Source organism: Neophocaena asiaeorientalis, unplaced genomic scaffold (assembly GCF_003031525.2).
Source record: "Neophocaena asiaeorientalis asiaeorientalis breed wild unplaced genomic scaffold, Neophocaena_asiaeorientalis_V1.1 scaffold345, whole genome shotgun sequence".
NCBI classification, from domain to species: Eukaryota; Metazoa; Chordata; class Mammalia; order Artiodactyla; family Phocoenidae; genus Neophocaena; species Neophocaena asiaeorientalis.
In genome coordinates this window covers 3,191,875-3,215,859 of record NW_020175181.1, presented here as the reverse complement: position 1 = coordinate 3,215,859, position 23,985 = coordinate 3,191,875, and the positions used below count along the sequence as shown (strand labels likewise).

The following is a 23,985-nucleotide window of genomic DNA, read 5'->3' as shown; positions in this document are numbered from 1 at the left end:
AAATACAGTGTCATTTGGAAATGTTTTCCTAATTGTCTTGAATGGAAGTAGCAGGGAGTGGATGGCATCACTCCCTAGCAGAAAAGGAATTAGACTGGCTTACGTGACTCATGGCTTTCCCTTAAGGAAAGCTCCTTAAGGGCCATGTCATATTTTTATGCTCAGGTTCTAGCACCAAGTGCCCCGGCATTGTTCCAAGGGATTTGTACATACTGACACATCTAACCCACATAGCACTCCTGTAAATCCCTGTTGTACAGATGAAGGTCCTGGGGCTCAGGGAACTTGAGTGAAGTGACTTGCCCAAGTTCACACAGCTGAAATATGCGAGAGCCAGGATTTGGACTCAGGCTGTTTGCTACCAGGGTCTGAACTTTAACCACTATGTTATACCATGTAATACAGTGCTCAGTAAGTTTGTTAAGTGCTATGAAAGGCTATGTGCTTCCCACTGCGTAGAAGAAAATTAAGTCAACAGGTATTTCTTGCACTATAAACTCATGTATATTCATACCTTTTTCCCACTTCTTTTCTTCTAGTCTCAGAAAAGGTTTCTCTCTCTCTCTCTATTCAAGGCCTGTCCTTCCTTATGCCCTTGACCCTACCACGTCTCATTTTTTCCTGAACTTCTTTTATCAGTTATTCCATTTAGTAACTTCAGTCTCCTCCTTCTCCTCCTTCTCACCTATTAACTTGCTCAAGCGTCTTAAGAAAATTCCCCTTTGGGACCCAGCATTCACCTTTCCAGCCCCCATTGTCCTCTCTCCTCCCATTCAAGCTTCTTAAAATAGTCCCCACCTCTTACCTCCCCTCCCATTCTTGTCGATAGGTTCCAATCTGATTCCCACCTCATATACTATTTAAACTGCTTTCACCAAGTTAATCAACATATTCCCAATTGCTAAATGTTTTCATTTCTTATTTAGTGAAATTCTGTGCTGCTCTTGATTGCTCTCCCCCCCCCGCCCCGAGACTCTGTTCACTTGGGTTCCTGGGGTTGGTTCTGCCCTCAGCACTCTACCAATTCTCCCTGGGAGACCCTATCAACTCTCCTAGTTTCAAGTGGCCATCTCTTATAAAGGAAATTCTTCCTACCTAGTAGCTTGGCAGTCTTGGTATCTAGAGGGTGGGGGAAAGTGTACCCATTTTACCTTGTACATTTCTCTCTGTATTAATATCTATATATCTGTCTTCTCACTAGATTCTTCATTACCTGAGGGCAAAAACTTTTATTCACCTTTGTATCCTCAGCTCTTAGTACAGCCTGCCACAGTAGACATGCAACAGATATTGACCCTTTATAAACTTTGCTTCACAGATGTCCAGACAATTTCAGTAGGTGTCTCCAAATGTTTATAGAAATATTTTAAGCACTCAACAGTGTTATAATAGATGTTCAGAGAAGGGAGCTATCATTTTTGGCTGCGTAAGACTTTGTGACAGTGATAGCACTTGAGCCACAAAGTTTCAGTCCAGAGGCAGGAAAGGGAGGGGGAGAGTACTAACATTCGACTCCCAGGCCAGAGACTAGAGGGCAGCAACTGGAGTCTTCATTGATACATCAAGTTTGGATCAGGGAATAGAAGATTCACCTGAAAAGGTAGGTAGGAAATATAAACGTGGAGGGCCTGAGGGCTAAGCTAAGGAATCTTGACTTTATTCCTGGGCAAGTTGGAGCCTATACTGAAAAGGGTGCTCAGTGATCCTATCAATATATGAACCTGGTGGCAGAACGCTTGCTGCCTTGTAACCAGGATACGCTAGGCGAGCAGACCAGTGGGACACTCGTGAGCGAAATGAGAGCCTGATTCAGGGTGGTGGCACTGGAAACTATAAGAAAATAGATGTAGCACTTCACATATTTTATTAAATCAAATAAATTTTAACATCTTTGAAATGAAATTACATGTCTCAACTTAATTGGCAGCATTTCTTCTTTCTTAACAACACGTAAAATAATGGTATATCTTAAAGTTGATGGTGTCCAAGATTCAATCATTACAATACCTGGATGTGAGTAAGAAATAGGGAATTCAAAGGAAAAGTTTTAAACCTGGGTAACTGGAAGAACTCTGTTATTCCTAACAAAAAAGTAAGGGTATTTCCTTGATCCCTACATAGGAGTCTAACCAAATCTCCTATTTGAGCAATGACCCATAGATGATAATGCTACTCACCTACTTTCCCCATCTGAACTTATAAATAATTAAAAGTGCTTATTAATGACAACTTTCATATCAACATGTTTTGACCCTCAAGAAACTGTCATAATTTAAAGGGAAGGGAATTGCCACTGAAAGGAGTACAGTACACGGTGCTTAGGGATGGACGGCGTGCAGTTTCTGGATCCAGCTGATACTCAAACATATCAAAGCAATCGATAACTTCAGTCATTTGAACAATCGGAACTTCTTCAAATACTGGTTCACTTCTTCCTTGGGGTAGGGACGGAGTGCAATGCAAGTGGGGATGTTCTCTGGCTGCTCCACCCACAGCTTGTGGTCAATGTTCTTCTGTTGCAGCGTCTCTGCCAGCAACTTTAAGGTGGTCTCATCTGGGGCCTACAAGGAGCAGAACACAGACTGAAAAGCCCATTTAGTAAGTGACAAAAGGCAAAGGAAAAAAAAAAAGTATGGAGGGGGGCTCCTCTTAACTGAAACTGGAGGAACAGCTCTACCAAAGAAGGAACTGTAGAGCATGTCTCTAGAAACAACAGCTTCATTGCTCCATTTGCCATTCACTCTCTGAAGGGGTGGGAGTGGGGGTGGGAATGCATTGTCAGTAATTATGCTCTACACATTTTCTAGTTCTTGTGCCTAAACAGCATCCCTAATCCCTCAGTCAGCTCTGACTTTAAGAGCTGACTACTGGAAGGATTTCTAAAATCACATCACCTCCACCTCCCTCCTACTTCCACCCTAGTCCACACAAACCTAGAAGGATTTTCTTTCTGCCAGGATAGTTCCCAGTTTTTAACTCAAGCGTGGGCAAACTATTCTCTAGTGTCCTTCTGAAACTGTTTCTCATCATCTTTATCACCCATGCTGAATCCCATTACAGGAAATAGCATAGCTATCACTCAGAAAATAAAGATACTTAGTGTGTTATGTTGCATAAGGTATATTTTTTTGCCTATGAAGGCAGAAGCCACTAAGATAACTAGAGGTTTGTCTTAATCAAATTAGAGGATGCTGGGATTGCCACTCTTAATCTGCTGAGTCCTTTGGGCATGCTGAAGAAGAATGCATTGACTTCCCCTCCCTCCTTCTTCAGCACCAGGAGCAGCACAGTACAAGTTAGAGTGAGTCCAAACCCTTGCTCTACCACTTACTGATTTGTGTGCTCTTTGATAAGTTATGTGACTTAGCTGAACCTTTGTGTCCCTGTTGTAAAATGGGATGATAATGCTTCCTAGTAGTAGTGAGATTCAATGAAATCAGGCTCAGATCTGTGCCTGACACAAAGCACCCAGTAAATGGAGTTAATCTTGGCACTGTCTTATATTTTATTGGTCTTTATGGCTACAGCACCACCTTTATTTAATTAGTGGTGACTCCTACGTCCCTTTCTTGAGTCATAGCTAACAACAGAATCATGAGATGTCTTTTAAATTCAGAGGAGTCACTTAATCTCTGTGGGCTTCAGATATCTCATCTGAGAAAAGGGGTAAATATTTTATCTGCCTGAAAGCAAGGGAGTGGGGGATGTCTGAACTACATGATTTCTTGAAGCCTTCCTATAAAATCCTATAAAAGGAATCTAAAGGAAAAACCTATCTGTTTCTTTTCTGCCTACTTACAGATTCTCAAGACATTTTACTACAGGTTACAGTTTAATGTTTCATTACCCAACAGCAATTTTTCTCTTGAAAAATGATCTGCTTTTGCCAGCTGGCCAGGAAGGAATTACCCAACCCCTCCACCTCAGGTTTATTTATTAAAATAAATAAATTTTATGAGAAGAAAATTGCTTTAAAATGAAAGCAATATTTTTTTCATTATAAAATGTGTGCTTAATGTAGGAAACTAAAAAAAAAATAGAGAAGCATTACAAAATAACCAAAATTCCACTACCCACTCACTACTTAATATTTGGATATATTTTCTTAGTTCTTACTTTCAAAATCTGGATCACTTTGTATGTAGAATATATAGTTCAATTAGAATCGCATCATGAGCACTCTTCCATGCCAGGTAAATATGCTCCAAAAACATGATTTATGCTAGTTTCGTAATAATCCATTATAAGGGCATAAGTTTAGACAATTCATCGTACTGGAAATTTAGTGATTTCCACTTTGTTTTACTATTATAAAATGCTCCTATCCTTGTACAACGCTCTTTGGGTGCATCTTGCTATTTTCTTAGGATACATTTCTAGAGGCAGAATTGACAGAAGGTAAGGGTAAGATCTGTTTGGCTATCTGTAAAAAGAACCTTACGTCTGATGCTAGGTTCAAATTATACTAGGGTTCACATTTATTTTCAAATAATTTGGCGTCAGAACCAGGTAAATGCTCCAGTTTGACTTCACTTGCAATAAGGAACCCCGCGTCCTTACCCTTCTGGATCGGTTTTGCGAAGAGGGTTAAGGACAGTACTTTTCTGCGCAGCCATTAAAAGGCCGGCGCAGTGCACAGGTAGAAAGGCGGGTGTCGCTCCACCAGCCTCCGCCCTCACAGGCATCTGTTTAAGAGGGACGCAGGTAAGACCGAAGGGGTGCGGGAAGCACTTATAACGGGCCCGATGTCCACTCGTCACACCGTCAGGCCCCGCCCAGTCAAGGTAAGGCTCCCTGGGCAATAGCTCAAGCCCCAGAAACCTTACCGAAACTTGTAAGTCAAACACCCCTCCCCACTAATGCCACACCCACTCCATGAAGTTAGGCCCTCCGACTCAAGACCACACCCTCTTCCGGTCTCGATATCCTCAAGGCCCTTCCCCCTCCGCCCGGGCCTCACCTCGAGGACCACCTTGCGCATGCGCCCCAGCTCCCGGAGGTAAGCGGCCGTGTGCGGGTGGTCCCGGTGAATGTGCAAGGCCGCGGTGGCAGCGTGACAAGCCTGTGCTACCAATGCGCCCGCTGGCCAGGAAAATGGCGCCTGTGATAGATCCTTTCGTAACACCAGGTACTGTACCAGGATCTGCGGCTCTGCGCCAGCGGCCGCCATCTTCCCGCACAACTTAAAGGCCAGGCCTATCCTCCGATGCATGCCGGGATCAGGGAGGGGCCCTGAGTGCTGCCATGTTTTTGAACGTTGGGAGTGCAAAGCACGCTGGGACTGGTTGGCTTGGATTTGAAGGCAAGCGGGAACAGCCAGAGGAGAGGAGGTAAGGGAAAGTAAGACCCAGTGGCGGTCGGGACCCGTGACGGGGTGGAAGGCTGAGCGGCATTCTTACAGCTCCTTCCGTGTGCAAGGAAGCCCGGAGGAACCAGAGGCGCGGCGTCTTAGGAGCGCGCAGGGGCGGGGAGGTAGACGTGGACACCGCCGACTCGGACCCGGGGAGCGGACCGGGCGGGTCAGGGGAGGGGAGTCCTAGCGACGACACTTGGGGTGTCCGGGGCGCACGGGTGCGTACCAGCGTTGCGTGTGCCTGCTCTCTAGGTTTGTCTGAATATGAATCGGTTCTTGCCATTTTATTTTGTCTCCAAGGACAGCCCTATTACTGGTGCTTGGACAGCTTTCTAGCAAGGCTCTTGGAAATCTGAGGAGGAGATGGAGCTGGCGAATACTCTAAGTCAAGACGGCGAGTCCAGAGGAGGTATTCAAAGGGTCGCCTTTCCCCCCTTACTCCTGCTGCCCAAACAACGCGCAGGTTGAAAGCCCTTCCCTCCTCTAACCGATGTGTGACCTGTCCTGTTTGGGAGCAGGATGGTGAAAGGAACTAACATTGAAGACTTAAAGGGACAGGCAGCTAAGATCATTGGAGCAGGAAAAATTACTTCACATATTCTAGGCTCTTATCCCTTTCTAGACCAATAGGTTGCATTCCTAGTATGCGTTCATATTCAGAGCTACAGTTCTAGCCAATGAGCTTTCTTTACTCTTCCCAGGATTTGGGGGGAGCCATTTATGCATTACTCCCGTGGAAGAGGCAGTGACTGGTATTGGTCAGACCTGGGTTGGAGTCCTGGCTCTGCCATTATAAATACTGTGGCCTTGGGCAAGTTATTTTACTTTTCTCTGCCTCAGTGTTTTCATCTGGAAAATGGAGATGAATAATAGCATTGTGGTGGTGGCTGTGGAAATTAGATAAGTAATTCTTTTAATGCTTTTCAAGTGAAGCATTTAGCACATGCCTAATGCATAGGAAACATTAAATAAATGCTTTAATTCTTTGCATGCTTTGCAAGTAAAGGATCTAGCACAAGTGTCTCTTTTTTAAATACATTTATTTTATTTAGTTTTGGCTGTGTTGGGTTTTCGTTGCTGCACGCGGGCGTTCTCCAGTTACAGTGCGCGGGCTTCTCATTGCGGTGGCTTGTTGTGGAGCACGGGCTCTAGGTGCGTGGGCTTCAGTAGTTGTGGCACGTGGGCTCGGTAGTTGTGGCGCACGGGCTTAGTTGCTCCACGGCATGTGGGATCTTACCGGACCAGGGCTTGAACCTGTGTCCCCTGCATTAGCAGGCGGGTTCTTTAACCACTGTGCCACCAAGAAAGCCCCACAAGTGTCTTAATATGTAGGAAATGTTCACAGATGCTTCACTGCTAGAGTTGATTAGCATTATGAAACTGTGACCTTTCGGCATGTGGGATCTTACCGGACCAGGGCTTGAACCTGTGTCCCCTGCATTAGCAGGTGGGTTCTTTAACCACTGTGCCACCAAGGAAGCCCCACAAGTGTCTTAATATGTAGGAAATGTTCACAGATGCTTCACTGCTAGAGTTGATTAGCATTATGAAACTGTGACCTTTACTATATTGGTCTTTAGTCTCTTCGGATCTGAGATTGCCTCTGATAAGCCCCACAAGTGTCTTAATATGTAGGAAATGTTCACAGATGCTTCACTGCTAGAGTTGATTAGCATTATGAAACTGTGACCTTTACTATATTGGTCTTTAGTTAGTCTCTTCGGATCTGAGATTGCCTCTGCATTTCTATCTGTTGGTGAGCTTGTTTTCCTGTCTGATACCCAGTAATATTGGTGGACGGTTCCTTTCAGTGTGTGCCTTTATAGTCCTATGCTCCTAATACTTTTCAGAGTACTTATTCAAGCCTCTGTGGATGTCTAAATCCAGTTATGCATTAGCACTTTGGGAAAATATGTGTAAAACCAAAAAAAACAATTCATTAAAAAAAACAATTTCTGAGAGTCTGAATTTGGTGACCCTGTTTTCCTCTGGGTCACTATTATCATAGATAACTGAGATTAGCCATTTTCAGATGATGCCCTTTTTGAACAGTCTTGGTCAGGGACTGCTTTGTAGGTCAGTGTTCGGCCTAAGAGGTTGCTGATCATTGACTTCTGTTGTCAGCTCCTCCTGTTTTATAAATTGTTGGCAACGTCTCCAGTTTAGCTGACCACAGAGTTCTGGAAAAAGGGTCACCCTCTGTTCTTCCCTGAAGTGCTTTCTGTTCCTGGGGTTAGAAATCCTTAGCTTCTTGTGAAATTCCCTTTTTACTTCCCTCAGGTGTTTTAGCTCACTTGGAAAGACTAGAGACTCAAGTGAGCAGATCCCGTAAAAAAATGGAAGAGCCACAGAGCGCACAGGCAGAGGAAAGTGCTCTTGGAACCAGGATTCATGAACTGAGACGTCTGCGAGATAAGCTGAGGGCTGAAGTGAAACAACATCAAGCTAGTGTGAGTAGAAGGGTGATCGACGTTGGCAGGCTTTCCTAGAGTGTAAAAAACAAACATGATCTGGGAATTAGCAAATTTGTGTAATACGTTTTACCTGTGGTCTTACTGGATGGATTTCAGTTCTTGATCCCTCAAGTGATCAAACCTGTAGAGTCGGCTAATGTCAATAGCAGCTAACAGCTGGCAGGCATTACTGATGGGCCAGGCGAATTCTTCATAATAATCTCTTAAACCTGCCCTCATAGACATGAGCCTGTTACCTTAATCTCAGCCAGACTTGAGTCATTGGTACTTTTGTCATTAGCACCATCTTTCTATAACCCAACCTGAAACCTCACAGTAAACTTTGACTTTTCCCTCTTTTCAGCTTTCTCTCTAGCCCAGGTTCAGTTAGTAAAACCTGTCAAATTCTTCTTTAGATTGTCTTTGTGCCCCTCCCCCACCCCCTGCTGTAGAGCAGGTATTATCCACATGGGTCCTAAATATTTACCAGGTGATTTAGATGGTGGGATTATTGCAGCAGTCTGCTAGTTTGTTTTCTTCTGGTATTTATACTTCTCTGATAAATTCTGCACAGCCAAGAAAATCTTCATAAAACACTACATTTTTCATTAAATTACAAGTTTCCTTGCTCAAAGTGTCAGTAATTATTCATTCCTTCTGGGTTAAGGTCAGCCTTCTTTTTCTTGTCTTCCCTCCCTCTCTTCCTTTTCCCCCTTTCCTCCATTCTCTTCCAACCCCCTTCCTTTTTTATTAAAGTAAAAAAAATATATATATATGTGTACACACACACACGTGTGTGTATCTGTTGTGCACAAATCTGAAGATCCTTTTACAGAACGAACACACCCTGGTAAGTACCACACAGATCAAAGTGTAGACTACTACCAGTACCCCAGAAGTCTCCCTCTTAAATCCTCCTAGTCATTTCCCTCAAGGTAACTGCTATTCTGGTTTCTGTTACTATACATTGGTTTTACTTGTTATGGAGCTTTACATAAATTTAAAAAGTATAAACTCTGTTATGTCGGGCTGCTTTTGCTGAATGTTATCTCTGTGAGGTTCATCCATATTGGTGCATGCTGTGGTCACTCTTTTATATTGCTATATAATTATTCCGTTTAAGAAATATCCCACAATTTTTTTACTTACTGTACTTACTGGTGACATTTGAGTTATCTGGATTGTTTCACTTTGGGGCTGTTAAGAATAATGCTGCTGTGAACATTGTTGTTCCTGTCTTTTGATATAAAATATATACTTTTCTGTTGAATTGCTGGGTCACAGGGTATGCAGATTATCTTTAGTAAATACTGTCGAACAGTATTTGAAAGTTATTGTACCAATCTTACATTCCCAGCAACAGTGTATAAGGTTTCCATTGTTCTGCATCTTTACTGATACTTGGTGTTGTCAGTTTTAGAAATTTTTCATTCTAGAGTGTGGGAGTAAATCATTGTGGATTAATTCGCGTTCGCCTATATAACTGATGGTTTTAAGTACCTGTTTGGACACTTGAAAATCTTCTCTTGTGAACTTCTTAAGACTTTTGCAGAATTTTTATTGGGCTGTATATCTATTAAATTGTAGAATTCTTTACACATTTTGGATATGAGTTAATTTGTTGTGTATCTGTATTCCAGATCTTCTTTTATGGTTTTTTTTTTTTTTTTTTTTTTGCGGTACGTGGGCCTCTCACTGTTGTGGCCTCTCCCGTTGCGGAGCATAGGCTTCGGACGCGCAGGCTCAGCGGCCATGGCTCACGGGCCCAGCCGCTCCGCGGCATGTGGGATCTTCCCGGACCGGGTCACGAACCCGTGTCCCCTGCATTGGCAGGCGGACTCTCAACCACTGCGCCACCAGGGAAGCCCCAGATCTTCTTTTAAAGACTGGCTTGCCTTTTCACTCTCTAACAATGTGATGAGAAGAAAGTCTTCATTTTAATGAAGTTTGATTGAGGAATCTAACTTTATGCTTACCGTTCTTGTTTCCTTTTAATCTTTGCCTAACTTTAAGAACATGAAGATATTCTGTGTTATTTTCTAAAAGCTTTATTTTACTTTTTATTTTCAGAATTACAGTCCCTCTGAAATTGATTTTTGTGTATGGTGTGAAATAGAGGTCATACTTCTTTTTTTTTTTTCCATATGGATATCCAGTTCATCCAGTACTACTTCTTGAAGACCACTCTTTTCCCACTGTATTGCAGTGGGTCTTTGGGTCCACTGTGGGCCCGCTTCTGAGTTCTGTTCTGTGCCATTGGTCTGTTTGTCTTTGTGCTAGTACCAGAGGTTTATTACTGAAAGTTTTGATACCTATAGTTTAGGTCTTCTTCAGAATTATCTTGGCTATTGTTGGCCCCTCGAATTTCGCATAAATTTGGGAATCAGCTGTCAATTTCCAAAAAGAAACCTCCTGTAGCTTTGATTGGAATTGCACTGAATCTATATATTGATTTGGAGAGGACTGAAATCTTTATAGTATTGTGTCTTCCAGTCAGTGTACATGGCGTATCTTCTAGCTTCTTGGGATGAACATTTATTGTTTTATAAGTCTTTTTTTCTCCTGTATGTGTTTAAGGTTATAAATTTCCCTCTAAGCATAGAATCTTAGTCCATATGGGCCACAATAACAAAAGTGCCATAAACTGGATGACTTATATGCAACAAATATTTAGTTTTTACAGTTTTAGATGCTGGGAAGTCCAGGATCATGGCACCAGCAAATTCAGTGTCTGAGGACTTAACTACCTCTTTGATTGTGGTCTTACTGTAACCTCACATGCCGGAAGAGGCATGCTAGCTCTTTGGCATCTCTTTTATAAGGGCACTAATCCCATTTATGAGGGCTCCCCCATCATGACCTAATCACCTCCCACGGGCCCCACCTCCAAATACCATCACATTGGGCTTTAGGTTAGGTTTCTGAAGTTTGAGGGACACAAACATTCAGTTCATAGCACATGGCTTTAGCTATATCCCACAAGTTTTGGTATATCATGTTTTCATTATTTCAATTCAAAATATTTTTGATTTCCATTGTAATATCTTTTTCCCATAGGTTTTAGAAATATATTGCTTAATTTCCAAAAATTGGGGGATTTGTTAGTAATTTTTTTAGTTACTGATTTATAGCTTAATTCCATTGTGATCAAAGAACATGACCCAGCATGTGGTCAGTTTTGATAAATGTTCCAAGTGCATTAAATGTGGGTTTTGCATTTTGGGGTACTGTATTCTCTCTATCAAATAGACCAAATATGGTCAGCATGATGTTCAGATATTTTATATCCTCACCAATTTACTTGTCAACTTGTTTATCAGTTACTGGGATAAATGTGTTGAAATCTGCTGTAATTGTGGATTTGTACATTTTTTTCCCTTTCATTCCATTTTGCTGTATAGTAGGTACAAACAAATTTAGGATTGTTATATCTTCCTGGTTGACTTAACTTTTATCATTATGAAATGTTCCCTTTTCTTTTAGTTAAACTTCTTAAAGTCAACTTTGTCAAATATTAGTATCACTACAACAGCTCTTGTTCTTGTAAGTATCAATAGCATATAGTTAGACATTTTTAATCCAGCCTGGCAGTCTTTGTCTTTTAATTAAAGTATTTAGTCCATGAACTTTTAATATGATTACTAACATATCTGGATCTCAGTCTATCATGTTATTATTTATGATCTTATTTGTTCTTTGTTTCTCTTTTGTCCTTTCTTTCCACCTTTTGGATTGATCTTTTTTTATTATTTCACTTCTCTAATTATACATGCTTTTAGCATTCTTTTTGTGGTTATCCTCCACAAAACATGCTTTTTTTCTTACTAGAATATACTTTAGATTAGTACTTGTACCACTTTCTGGATAATTACAGAACCTTCTAACATCTTTTCTCTCCCACACATGCAGCCTTTCATGTTATTATTGTCATATGTTAATTCTACATATACTTAAAACTGTATGAAACACTTTTGTTTGTATAGTCACTGTGCCTTTAGAGTTATATATATATATTTACCTTTTTCAGTGCTCTTTATTACTTGCTGCATTTCCAGATTTTCATCTGGGATTATTTTCCTTCAGTGTAAGTAGTTCCTTTTGGTACTACTTTCAGTGTAAATTTGCTGGAAATAAATTCTCTATTTTTGTTTGTCTGAAAATGCCATATTTCACTATATTTTTCATGTTTAAAGGGGTATTTTTGCTCGGTATAGAATTATAGATTGGAATTTATTTTCTTTTATACTTTAAACATATTTTTCCATTGTCTTCTAGTTCCATAGTTTCTGTCAGATGTTAGTCTTATTGTTTGCATATAGTGTGTCTTTTGCCCTTTGGCTGCTTCATGGTTCTGTCTTTGGGTTTTAGCAGTTTTATATCATAATGTGGCTAGGATTGGTTTTCTTTCTTCATCCAGCTTGGTGTTTGTAGCACTTCTTAAATTAATTACTTGCTGTTTTTCATTTATTTGGAAAATTTGGCCAGCATCTTTCAAATAATGCATCTGCCTCATTCTTTCCTTTATTTCTGGGGCTCCCAAGTGTGGAGTTCTTGTTTTGTTTTTATTGTGACCTATGTCTTATATCTTTAATCTAGATAAGAAAATATACCTATTTTCTACTTTTTCTGTGTGTCCAGTCAGCTTTTAAACCTGTTGAATTCCTGATTTTGGTTATTGTATTTTTTGGATTTAGGATTTTCATCTGACTTTAATAGATTCCAGCCCCTTCGTGTGAGTTCTTCATCTTTTAATCTATTTTAATGACTATGCCTAATAACTCAAATAGCTGAATCCCTTTGGATCTGCTTCTGTTGTCTTCTTTTTTCTCCTGGTTTTCAGAGGTCTGTTCCTCTTCCCTGATATGCTTCTTTTTTTTTTTTTTTTCAGTGATGGGTGTCATATGAAAAAATATAGGGATTCTGAACTATGTCCTCTTCCTCCAGAAAGAATTTCATTTTTTTTCTGACGGGCAGATAGCATATGGGCATTATCACCTTAATCGTTGAAGTAGTCTGTTTCTGGTTTGCCCTTACTCCTAGGGTGTAGTCCTTTGGTGGGGGGCGGGGGGACCTCACTTGAAAGCTTGGGTGTGTTGGGAACAGATCTGTCAAGATCCCCCTTCTTTGGCAGGCCCTGATCTCCAGAATCTCTGCTTAGCTTTTTAACTTTCAGGAGCTTCTTTCTGTTTTGGTTTCTAAGTAGCCAGTCACACATAGGCAGTTTAGGATTTGGCAAGTGCCTGGAGGGCAAGTTGTATGCAGAATGTTGGGTTCCCTTTTCTATAGTTTGACCCACAGGAAGGCTGCTCTGGTAACCTTGATTTCCAGTTTTTGTTTCCCTGGCATGGTGAGACTGCTACAAAATTTAGCCTGCAGCTTTCTATTTGGCCTGTATGCCTTGTGATTAAAATCAGCAAATGCTCTGAGGGGGAAAACCTCAGGAAATCCCAGCTAACTTCAGAGCATTTATCTTTAGTCTTCAATCTGGCTATTTTGGTGATTCTCCAGTGCCTTCGGGCCATTTTCTGTTTGTTTACTTGCATGATTGCTTATTCCTCTTTGGTATTTGATCCAGCTTGTGTAGTTGTCTCAGAGGGAGAGTTAGTCCAATACCTCCTACTGGGCCGTATCTCGCAGCGTGTGGCTTAGAGTCAGTATTTCTCATCCTGGCACTTGAAAACCTGCACAGTCTGACCCAAACCAACTTTCCCAGCCTTGCCTCTTCGCAGCTGTTTTTGCTTCCTAGACTTTCCTGACATCCTTTTCTTTCTCCTCTCACAGTATTCTCCATGCCAACCAAGTTTATTGTTGTCCAGGCCAGCACAATTTCTACTTCTGATTCCTAGCACTGTAACCCACAAGATTCTTCCTCTGCTGTTAATTCATAGCACCAGGTGGCTCTGTAGCATTTCTCGATCGATTATATAATAAAAAAATATTGTGCATTTAAATTTTTTCCAGGTAGGTGAGGGCATGGGATTTCTATTATGCCCCTTTGTACCCAGTCTGATCTGCTACATATCTCGCAGGTTAAAGCATCTACTACCAATGTAGAACCCGACCAAACATTAGAGATTACTGAGCAAGAAAGTTTGAAGAGAAAACGGGAAAACGTGAAAGCCATTCTGCAGGCATATCGTTTTACAGGTACAGTTTTTTTCTGACCTGTTTCAGTCTGGGTCTCTTGTTTCTAGTGAGTTAGTTTGCAAGATGTATTGTAAGTCCTGGACTTACTTCATGAACATTGACTTTTGCCCCCTTCGACATACACACACAAAGCTGCCATGCTATTCATGGGCAACTTGACCTACAGGATTGGCCTCTTTGTGCAGCAGCAGGTTGACTGGTGGCTGGCTTAGACTGTTCATTTTTAGCAGTTTGACATGTGCTAGATGGTGTGCTAGAACTTCCTTTACTGCTGGCTTGCTTTATGCCACTGGTCAAATAGTTTGAACCCCTCAAGTCTCTGTTTCACCATTAAAATGAGGATTTATTTACCTATTATCTGTATCATAAGAGGACTGTGGGAAGACGTGGGGACTACCGTAATTATTTGACACTCAGGAAAAAAGCAGCATAGGTAAACTGAAAAGTTCAAAATCTCTTCCTCAGTAATTTAATATTTAGGATGCTCTTTCTTTCCCACCATTCTTCTGTGGTTTTATCAACTCAAAGTGAGCCAGAGTCAGTGAGAAGAAAGAGTCTGTTGTCATTCATTCAACGAGACTTTGAGCCCATGATGTATGTAACTAGGCAGTGCTGAGGGGACTGGGATGCACAGGTGAATAGGATACTGCCTTTGCCTGACATCTCTTAAGGTATCGTCTTACTTGTCTCAGGGATCAGTGGGAAACTGACCAGCCGAGGAGTCTGTGTCTGCATCAGCACTGCTTTTGAGGGGAATCTGCTGGATTCCTATTTTGTGGACCTTGTCATGCGGAAACCACTTCAGATACATCACCATTCGATTCCAGTCTTCATTCCCCTGGAGGAGATATCTGCAAAATACTTACAGACTAATATTCAGCACTTCCTGTTCACTCTCTGCGAGTACCTGAATGCTTACTCTGGGAGGAAGTACCAGGCAGATCGACTTCAGGTATCTGCGATCTTATAAAGCATTTTGTGAGCCCAGATGAGCTTAAAAGGAAAAAAAGGGACATGTTCTTTTTTTGTACTTTCAAATGTTTCATAACTCTGAGCCGGAAGTTTGACCACTGTCCTTCTAATGCTTGTTTCTTATTAATATACAAGCTATTTTCCACCTTCTCTTCTCTTGAAACTCTGGATGATGTTGAAGCATGGATACCAGTTAAGGGATTATTCACTCATGAATGGTGATTCTCAAGCTTTTGAACTTGACCCTTCCTTTGCCTCACAAAGTGGTAGGGTACAGTTGCTATACTTTTAATTCAACAGGAATTTATAGAGTACCTACTATGTGCCGGGTGTCTTGCTGAACCTTGGGTATAGGTGCAAAGCAGAATAATGGTTTCTTGAAATACCACAGAGGAATACTCTCCATCTTTGCCTAAGCTCTGGCTTACCTTCTATTTAGGGTTGCAGTTGAGCTTAGGGTTGAGGTAAAAAGGGGAAAAAAAGGTAGGAAATGAATGCAAATAGGGAATAAGTGACTCTTAAAATGAGTGACTCTTATACCTCTTTACGCATTTGGAATGACTCTGAAGCTCCTGGTTGTCAGATAAACTTAAACTGATATGTAGCCTGGTTGTCAGATAAACAAATTGGTACGTGAATGTAGACATGAAGCATCTCAGCCATATATATGCGTTAATGCAGTTCTTGGCAGAAACAGTATCTCCCCTGTATCCCCAGCCCCTGGCCATTTATTTAGACTCTAGGCTGCTACCAGTTCTTAATTATCTTATAAATCTCTGTCATTTGTCCTTTTTTCAGGCCTTTCTCTGTCCTTCATTTATTGCTGAGATTTAATTAATAGGCCCTGTTTTTGGTAGACATGTTTGAAGCATCATAACCACTCACTGCCTTTGGAGTTGTAATTGTCATATACTTTGTGTCTCTTTTGATCCTCACCCCCATCAGAGTGACTTTGAAGCCTTTCTGGCTGGGCCTTTGCAGAGAAACTCACTGTGCAACTTGCTGTCATTTACTTACAAAGCGGAGCCGGAAGGCCAGTTCTTCCCATTTTGTGCTAGATTGCTATATAAGGACCTCACGACAACTCTTCCAACTGATGTCACTGTTACTTATCAAGGTAAGAGGAAGGATACCTCCAGGAAGAAACTGTAATATGCCTGGGTTACTCAGGTTGATTGAGACAGGGTGAAATAGACTACATCAGTTGGGCCTCCAGACACTTTCTTCTGTTTATGTACTATGAACAGAAAAATATGAAGACAGATACCAAGAATATCTTCCTTGTTTCTACCAAATTTTCCTCTCCTCTTTGTAAGTAGTAAACACAATTATCCTAGTTTTCCTTTCTCCTTTGCTCCATCCAACTCCGCTAGAGTTCTTTCAGCTTATGATTTGTTTTCATTGGAGACCCCTCTTAGACAGCTAATGAGGCTGTGTCATAGGGTCACTGTGGTGGAGAGAGCCAAGACTCGTTTCACTGTGAAACCAAGTAGACATGACAAGTCAGCATATACTTAGCTCTCCAGAGACTTCTCTAAATGAGAATTTTTCAGGGATGGCTGAGACATTTGCTATGACTTTGTTTTCGTTAAGTGTACCATAGTACATGGGCGATGATGAGAAAAAGGATAAAATGTTTTTACGAGGAAGAAATTTTGAAGCTGCCACAGGTTTCACATCATAGGCTTTTGATTTCTCTGGGCAGAGTTTCTGGTCTCAAAATTTCATTGGACCAGTAAGGGGCAAGCCTCTCTCAGCTCCAGACCAAATTAAAAAAAAAGTTAGATGGGTCCAGAATATTAGTGATCCAAGTTCTGATTCCTACAGTTGCACTAAATGAGATTGATAGGTTCTATCTTTTTCTAGGGACGGATGCATTATCCACCACACAGGAAGAACAGCGAGCAGCCCATGAAGATCTGTTTTTTACAAAGCCCCTACATCAAGTGTTTACTTCATTTGCAAGAAAAGGAGACAAGCTGGATATGAGCCTGGTCTCCTAGAATATTATTTTCATTGGGAACACATCAGAAGTGAGTAAACTAGTACTGACCACAGTTGCAAGCAAGGTCCTGGGAACTGAAAACTGTTGAAAGGCTCAGACTCCTTGCCTGGGGATCGTCCTTGCAATGAGAACAGACACCCACCTCACCAGCATGGTTAGGGACAAGTTTGAGTCTGTAGATGCTGGCATTTTCAGACAGTCCTCCGTGATTGCCTGGTCACTTGTTACAATGCTCAAGAGTATCTCTTCTCTTGAGATATTGATTTGATCATACATTTTAGCTAAAAATCAGAGTGGTCTGTGGGGGTAATAGAGGGCATTTTGTGAAAAAGGGAGTATGTACCATACAATTGAAGAGTATTTCTAGCTTTTATGATACCTTCAAGTAATTTTGCCTTACTTTCTTTCCTTATCTGTGACTTTTGAAAAGAAAGTTCTTAGAACACTCTAGGTTCATGATATGACATGAATCATATAGTTAAGAAGGGAAGTGTGTTTAATCTTTGGTTTGGAATGGAATATTCTAGGTCACTGCTTTACAAAGAATATGGCATGAGAAAGTACTATGGATAAAATAATCAGGGTTCCATGTATCTCATGTCGTTTCCTAGAACATGTTAGTAGAGCACAGAATGTATTAAGCTCAGCGGTAAAAAAGCACGATCAGAAGTCTCCTCAAAGTTTGATCACTGCAGAGGGAAGCGGATCCCTCTCCTTTATCTCTTCCCTCTCCTGCAAGCTCCAGGCCCTGGCTGTACATGTATCTTCCTCATCTCCTCGTCCAGTTAGGGTACCACTTCTTATAACCATGGCCTCTGCTCTGCTGGTGCTTTTTGTTCCTTGGCTTGGGAGTATACGCAGGGCTAGTGCTCGGATGTAAAAACCTGTCATCGTGCTATTTTAATTCCTGTCCCGTTTCCCGCCCCACCCCCCCAGTCACAAATAGGAGTCATTACCACCTGTACTGCCCAAGGCCAAGACCTGATGGCCACGCAGCAACCTGCAGGTGTGGCAGCCCCAGCTAACTCTGGGAGGAGCACAGGGGAATGGTCAAGCCAGCTTGGACCACCATTTAGAAAGAAGCAGCTTAAGAACAGAGCAAGGTCCTAGTTTAAGCTCTTGCCTTCCAGGCACATGGTGAGGACCAGTGTGGGAGGCAGCAAAGCACTTCTCAGGTGAGGGCTGTTAAGAGAATTTTCCCAATGATCGCATTCAAGCTGAATAAAGCTTTTAATAAAAGTCTTGTTCTTTATCAATACCTGTAAATTCGCTTTTAAAGCAGTAGCAAACGCGACTGTAGCAAGAGCTCAAAAGGCAAGGCAATATCGGAAAGTGTTTTTTAACAGAAAGTTAAAAATATAAATGTAGAAGATCTGTTTATATATTTTTCTTTCAGAAATAAAGTCCCTTTCCCTCCCTCCCTCCCACCAGGTAAAAGGAAATATTGCACTTTCTGCTCTCATGACTAAGGTGACTGACTGGGGTTCCAGAAGAACCTTTCAAGATTATCAGGACGAGGCCCGTCACGTAACTCGGACCACAGAGGCAAGCAGGTCTTCAGAGTGAAAAGCACTGCTTCCAAGTTCTAGCTGGGGACAGAGCAGCTGCCAGCCCTGCTGTAAACAGAGCTGCCCACCCTGTGCTCCCAGCCAGGCCCAAAGGCAGCAGCCTTGTTCTGCCTCTGGTACATTCCTGCTCACAGTGGCCACGGCCTCTCTGGGGGAGGAGGGCTGGTCGAAACTAGGGCTCTGGAAGGTTACTCCAGTACTATGCCTAAGAGCCCTACTCTCTGGGGAAGCTACAGGCACTACAGGCACACCAAGGAATAGTATGGCCACCCTCAGAGCTCACACGTCCATAAACAAATGAAGGCTTGAGGAGATTTAAACCTAACATCTACGTGAGTGTGCGCCTCAACAGCTTGGGAATGCTGGGACTTGGTCACTTGTCCTTTCCCAAGGCCTGCCTTTGATTCCAGAAAATAAACTCTCCCTCCCGTGTGGACTCTCGTGGGGCTCTCGTGGGGCTCGAGGCCATTCAGGAGTTGTCTACTACCTGGTGGGGCAGTGTAACCGAGGAGCCATTAGGGAACGTGGCAGGCTTCTCTCGCCCCTTCAAGAAGAAGGTTAGCAGCTCCCCCTTCCCTTTCACAAAGATGGGCCCTCTCCTCACAAAGCGGAAGCCGTACTCTCGAAGGATGACTTGAGTTTCTTCCACCACCTGTAGAGGGAGAACCCAGAGTGTCGGCTTAGAGAGTGAACCTGGGCCGAGGGGCCCGGTGCTACCCACGCAGGGTCCCGGTCCACAGGCTCCCAGCGCTCTTCTCCTGCCCCTTCCAGCCTGTGTACCGGTTGGGGGGGGTGGGGTTTGCCTGGCCCGCCCCTCTGTAACCTTCGTGCTCCCTCTCCTAGGAGGTCAGCCACAGGTCGCCTTGCTTGGCAACTTGTATGCCTGCTTTTCTGTCCCCTTTGCCCTTCTTGTGGAGCTTTCCTGCCAGAGCTAGTGATACAGATCAGGGTGGTTTTGGGGGGAGCTGTTGGAGGCCCAAGGTGTCACTGGTTCACACCAAGAGGCAGGACTTTTTTTTTTTTTTTTTTGCAGTACACGGGCCTCTCACTGCTGTGGCCTCTCCCGTTGCGGAGCACAGGCTCCGGATGCGCAGGCTCAGCGGCCATGGCTCACGGGCCCAGCCGCTCCGCGGCATGTGGGATCTTCCCGGACCAGGGCATGAACCTGCGTCCCCTGCCTCGGCAGTCATACTCTCAACCACTGCGCCACCAGGGAAGCCCAAGCAGGGCATTCTTTTATCCAGAACTTAAACCTGCATTTTGTATATGGGTTTGAAGTATTTTTTCCTTTTTACTGAAGCATCTCTTCCCACTCCTGCCCTTGATCTCAGCATTGCCAACTTAACGTTCTGGGCCAACAGAAAGGAGGCAGTAGTGCCCAGCAAAACATGCATTATTCCGATTCCACTCCCTGGATCTGAGCACACGGTCGGCTCTGTTGCTAGACGTACCTGAATGTTGCCCATGACCCCTGTGGACTCCATCCTGCTGGCTACGTTGACTGTATTGCCCCAGATGTCATAGTGTGGTTTCCGGGCTCCGATGACGCCAGCCAGTACCCCTCCTTTGTTCATGCCTGAGGTAGAGGCACAGAATTCAGCACAGCCCCATCTCAGAAGCCACCAACTCTTCTCACGGAATTTGCCACCTGGCTCCAACCACAAAGCTCCTAGTTATGTAACACTCCTCGTCAAGCCTAAGCTACCAGAGGACAGAAGTCATGTGTCCTTCTCACCCTCCTTGCTCTGTGCTCGGTAACTGTCAGCCACCGCAATATACTAACTCATTTAGGACAGAAGTTGCCAGTTTCTCTCTTGGCACACCTGGTACTTCAAGTCTCCTGTGACCTTGCCCAGGATCGAGACCCCCTTCCCAGTAGTGGGTGGCAGGTGACATGAATCCTGACAGGCTGGACTGAGGTGAACAAGGCCCTCAGGCACAGAAGATTCCCTGGAAAGGTAGACAAACTCAAGTCCCAGCCGGATTCAGAAGGAAGGCCATCATCGTCAACAGCGTGGGACAGGGATGGCTGACCATTTCATCGCACTTTCAGTTCCATCGTCAACCTAAAGACCGGTAAGGTCCCTTCCAGCTCGGTGAGTATGACCCTCCCCAGCCCAAACGCCTCAGGTGTTTCTAAACCCCATCCTCCCCGATTTGCCGAGCCCCCTGCACTAGGGGGAGCACGGCAGGAGTGGGCGAGCCGAGAGGCCTTACCGATGCGCAACATGAAGTTATTGAAGGACTGGTTGTTGATGTTGGTGAGCGTGTCTTTCATGGCGAGCGCGAAGTCGGCCAGATCCGCCAGGTGCTGCCAGCGCTCCTTGTCTGACCTCTCCTGCACGAGAAAACAACCGTGAGCGCCAGGGCCAGCCGAGCGCCTTCCTCCCTTCACCTGCTAGTTACAGGCTTTGTTCTGCACTTCCTCCCACAGGGGAGCCAGGGACCTCTTTAGCTCTGACTTGTCACTGTGACAGCTCACCTGGGTCCCTCTGGGTCCAGGGCAAGGATGGGCAGAGGTGGTGGGGAAGGCAAATCCTTCGCAGCCCAGCTGCTGTCTGCCATGCATCTGGCAGGGTCGTGTCACCACCCTGTCTGAACCTGGCCTTTGAATTTTGTATCGTTGTCCTCATTTTGTTTCTTCAAGTAATTGTAAGCACTTGAGGGTGATGACCATTCTAGATGTGTTTCTTTAACCTCATCCATAAAGTGGAGATGGCAGTAGGACTTACACTGTACAGCACAGTTGTGAAATAAACTAGGGTAATGTTTTAAGAACAGCCCTTGGGACCAGGGTCCCCACAGTTCACTTCCTCTCCCTCTGGCGCTAAGCACAGCTGGCCTCACAGGGCTGAGCTAACTGGAGAATAATCTGTCAGCCAGTGAGCGTTAACGACTTCCCTCTCCTAACAAAACCATTTCCCCAGCCCGGACATCTTCACTGTTACATAACTGTGTAGATAGTTCCTGCTCCCCGGTTCTTATGAAAGTATAGAGCATTAAGAGGGCATGGCCACAGGCACATGAAAAGATGCTCAACATTGCTAATTATTAGAGAAATGCAAATCAAAACTACAATGAGGTACCACCTCACACCAGTCAGAATGGCCATCATTAAAAAGTCTACAAATAACAAATGCTGGAGAGGGTGTGGAGAAAAGGGAACCCTCCTACACTGTTGGACCCCACTATGGAGGGTCCTCAAAAAACTAAAAATAGAGTTGCTGTATGTTCCTCCACTCCTATTCCTAGGCATATATCTGGAGAAAATTTTAATTTGAAAAGATACATGTACCCCAGTGTTCACTGTAGCGCTATTCACAGTAGCCAAGACATGGAAGCAACCTAAGTGTCCATCAGCAGATCAATGGATACAGAAGACGTGGCACATGTGTACAATGGAATACTACTCGGCCATAAAAGAATGGAATCATGCCATTTGCAGCTACATGGATGTTGGACCTAGAGATGACCATGCTAAGTGAAGTAAGTCAGGAAGACAAATACCGCATAGTGTCACTTACATGTGGGATCTATATGATACAAATGAACTTATCTATGAAACAGAAACAGACTCATGGATGTAGAGAACAGACTTGTGGTTGCCAAGGAGGTCGGGGGTTGGGGAGGGAGGGACTGGGAGTTTGGGGTTAGCAGATACCAACTATTATATAGAGACTGGTTAAACAAGGTCCTACTGTAGAGCACAGAGAACTATATTCAATATCCTGCAATAAACCATAATGGAAAAGAATACGAAAAAGAATGTATGTATATGTGTATAACTGAATCATTTTGCTGTACAGTACAAATTAACATTGTAAATCAACTATACTTCAGTAAAATAAATTAAAAAAAAAAAAAAAAGAGGATATGGCCACAGTTACCCAAACCATCTCACACCCGGCCCGGCCTAAGCTGTGGAACAGCAGTGGGGGGCCATGTGTGTTCCCCTCTCTCTGCTTATTAAACTCGTAAACCTGGTTTTATATTTGCACCGCGTGGTGCTAGTTGGGTGTGTGTCTGTGACCCCTTCGCACAACAGTACTTAATGGCAGCTACTTTTATTATGACATCGTTTCCCACGTGCTACGTGTAGGCTGCCTCTCTCTTGCCCCATCTCCTCTAGACATTGAGCTGGTTAGCTACCTTGTTGGAGCTGGTAAAGCCATTGGTGTTGACATCTGGGGTGACTCCTGAAGCTGCCATGTAGGTGCTGCCAATGGTTTTGATCTTGGTGATGACCCGAAACTTGGGATTGTCCAGGAGCTGAGGCCAGTAGTAAGGAAGACAGAACTGTCAGCAGTCGACGGAGATGAACGAGCCACAACTAAATGACAGATCTGCCTGTTTACAACAAGCCCACGAGACATCTAAGATGTTTTCCTGTGACAGCTTCATCCAGCCGACATCTGCCACATGATCCTGGGCCAATGTCCCGATATTCTGAGCCTCAGTTTCTACCACCTGAACACTCGGATGAAAGTGCCAGTCTCCTAGGGTGGGTGAGCATCTACGTAAAAGCATTTCCCCTGATATACAAGTTACCTGATAAATGTCTACTGAATCTGAATTTGAGGGTAGGAGGAATCGGAGGGGCCTCAGGGTCTTGTTTTGGCCAGACCTATGAACTTGTAGGTGATTTCCCAGGCTCTCACCTGGGACCCAACATCTCCAGATGGCTGGAGAAGCCCCTCTGTTACGCGGAGGGGCTTTTATGGGGAAACACAGCCAGAGTAACTCTCTAACTTCCCTCTGACTTCTGCAGCCTTTCCTGGGCTGCAATCTGGAAGGGCTGGCTCTGTGGCAGGGGGAGGGGGCCGCAGGATGGTCACTTACAGAGTCAAAATCTGAGATGATCTCATTGAGGAAGCGCAGACACTCAATGCCACCGTTATTGATGCTCTCCTCTGTGTAGAAGTCAGCAAAGTTGGGCAGGGAGGCAAACATGACTCCAATCTCGTCATAAGACTGACTGTACAGCTCCTAAAAAGAGGCAGGGCCAAAGTGCTCAGAAAAGTCTAAGTGAATAATGTGCTATAGAAATGAATCTGTCTTCCATACCCATGACACGTGCACTCAGCTTTTTGGACACGCACGTCTCCCAGACTATCCCAACTTTGAATTATTAGAAAGTAGCTCATCACAACAATTAATAACTAAAAAAGAGCTTCAGTAGTCCCTGCAACAGCTCCAGCTCTGAGAAGAGGGTGGGGTGGAGCTGGGAAGTGAGGCATGGGAACCGGTCTGAGATGATCATGGTCAGCAGAAAGGTGGGCTCCACCAAGGCCTTGGCTTCTTAAATGGGCCTCCCAGAGGTGTGTGGCCCATGGAAGCAATGTCTATGGCAGCGCCCTTTACCAAGCCTGTGAAATTCTTCTTTTGCTTCTAGTGTTGTGGTGCTGGGTAGGTCCAGCCCTACCTGGGCCCCCAGGCCATGTCATAAGAAGACAGAAAGCCAGAAGATGACACACAGGCTCATGGCTC

The 23,985-nt window shown here is 43.7% G+C and overlaps 3 protein-coding genes and 1 long non-coding RNA gene across 5 annotated transcripts in view; 2 read left to right on the top strand and 2 right to left on the bottom strand.

Moving 5' to 3' along the window:
- Nucleotides 1-1,847: 1,847 nt before the first annotated feature.
- Nucleotides 1,848-5,247, bottom strand: PTRHD1 (peptidyl-tRNA hydrolase domain containing 1). Its single transcript, XM_024764474.1, has 2 exons — nt 4,961-5,247; nt 1,848-2,561 (listed from the first exon to the last, which is right to left on the bottom strand). The coding sequence occupies exons 1-2, from the start codon at nt 5,210-5,212 to the stop codon at nt 2,391-2,393; spliced, it is 423 nt and encodes a 140-aa protein (XP_024620242.1). The 5' UTR covers nt 5,213-5,247; the 3' UTR covers nt 1,848-2,390.
- Nucleotides 5,189-18,932, top strand: CENPO (centromere protein O). The gene is made up of 8 exons (XM_024764473.1): nt 5,189-5,330; nt 5,654-5,762; nt 7,634-7,803; nt 13,836-13,953; nt 14,646-14,905; nt 15,871-16,042; nt 16,792-16,958; nt 18,362-18,932. The coding sequence occupies exons 2-7, from the start codon at nt 5,717-5,719 to the stop codon at nt 16,926-16,928; spliced, it is 903 nt and encodes a 300-aa protein (XP_024620241.1). The 5' UTR covers nt 5,189-5,330; nt 5,654-5,716; the 3' UTR covers nt 16,929-16,958; nt 18,362-18,932.
- ADCY3 (adenylate cyclase 3) overlaps nt 7,750-23,985 on the bottom strand; it is a 92,661-nt gene continuing 76,425 nt past the window's right edge. The window contains exons 17-22 of one of the 2 annotated variants that reach the window (XM_024764471.1): nt 23,338-23,484; nt 22,648-22,767; nt 20,716-20,836; nt 19,950-20,074; nt 18,986-19,150; nt 7,750-7,838 (exon numbers count right to left, since the gene is read on the bottom strand). In XM_024764471.1, coding sequence (XP_024620239.1) covers nt 7,794-7,838; nt 18,986-19,150; nt 19,950-20,074; nt 20,716-20,836; nt 22,648-22,767; nt 23,338-23,484 — 723 coding nt within the window. In that variant the 3' untranslated portion in view covers nt 7,750-7,793. Of the gene's footprint in view, nt 7,839-18,939; nt 19,151-19,949; nt 20,075-20,715; nt 20,837-22,647; nt 22,768-23,337; nt 23,485-23,985 lie in introns of those variants that run through there. The other variant, XM_024764472.1, reaches the window with a different exon arrangement.
- LOC112412777 (uncharacterized) lies at nt 21,931-23,968 on the top strand. Its single transcript, XR_003005858.1, has 3 exons — nt 21,931-21,984; nt 22,765-22,999; nt 23,891-23,968. It is a non-coding gene; the product is annotated as an uncharacterized LOC112412777 (long non-coding RNA).

Bases quoted from the DNA above. Each gene is read 5' to 3' on its own strand.
- PTRHD1 (XM_024764474.1), bottom strand. From the start codon at position 5,212: ATGCATCGGAGGATAGGCCTGGCCTTTAAGTTGTGCGGGAAGATGGCG. The intron at 2,562-4,960 runs GTGAGGCCCGGG...TGCTCCTTGTAG, and splicing joins TGCGCAAGGTGGTCCTCGAG to GCCCCAGATGAGACCACCTT.
- CENPO (XM_024764473.1), top strand. From the start codon at position 5,717: ATGGAGCTGGCGAATACTCTAAGTCAAGACGGCGAGTCCAGAGGAG. The intron at 5,763-7,633 runs GTATTCAAAGGG...TACTTCCCTCAG, and splicing joins AGACGGCGAGTCCAGAGGAG to GTGTTTTAGCTCACTTGGAA. The intron at 14,906-15,870 runs GTATCTGCGATC...CACCCCCATCAG, and splicing joins ACCAGGCAGATCGACTTCAG to AGTGACTTTGAAGCCTTTCT.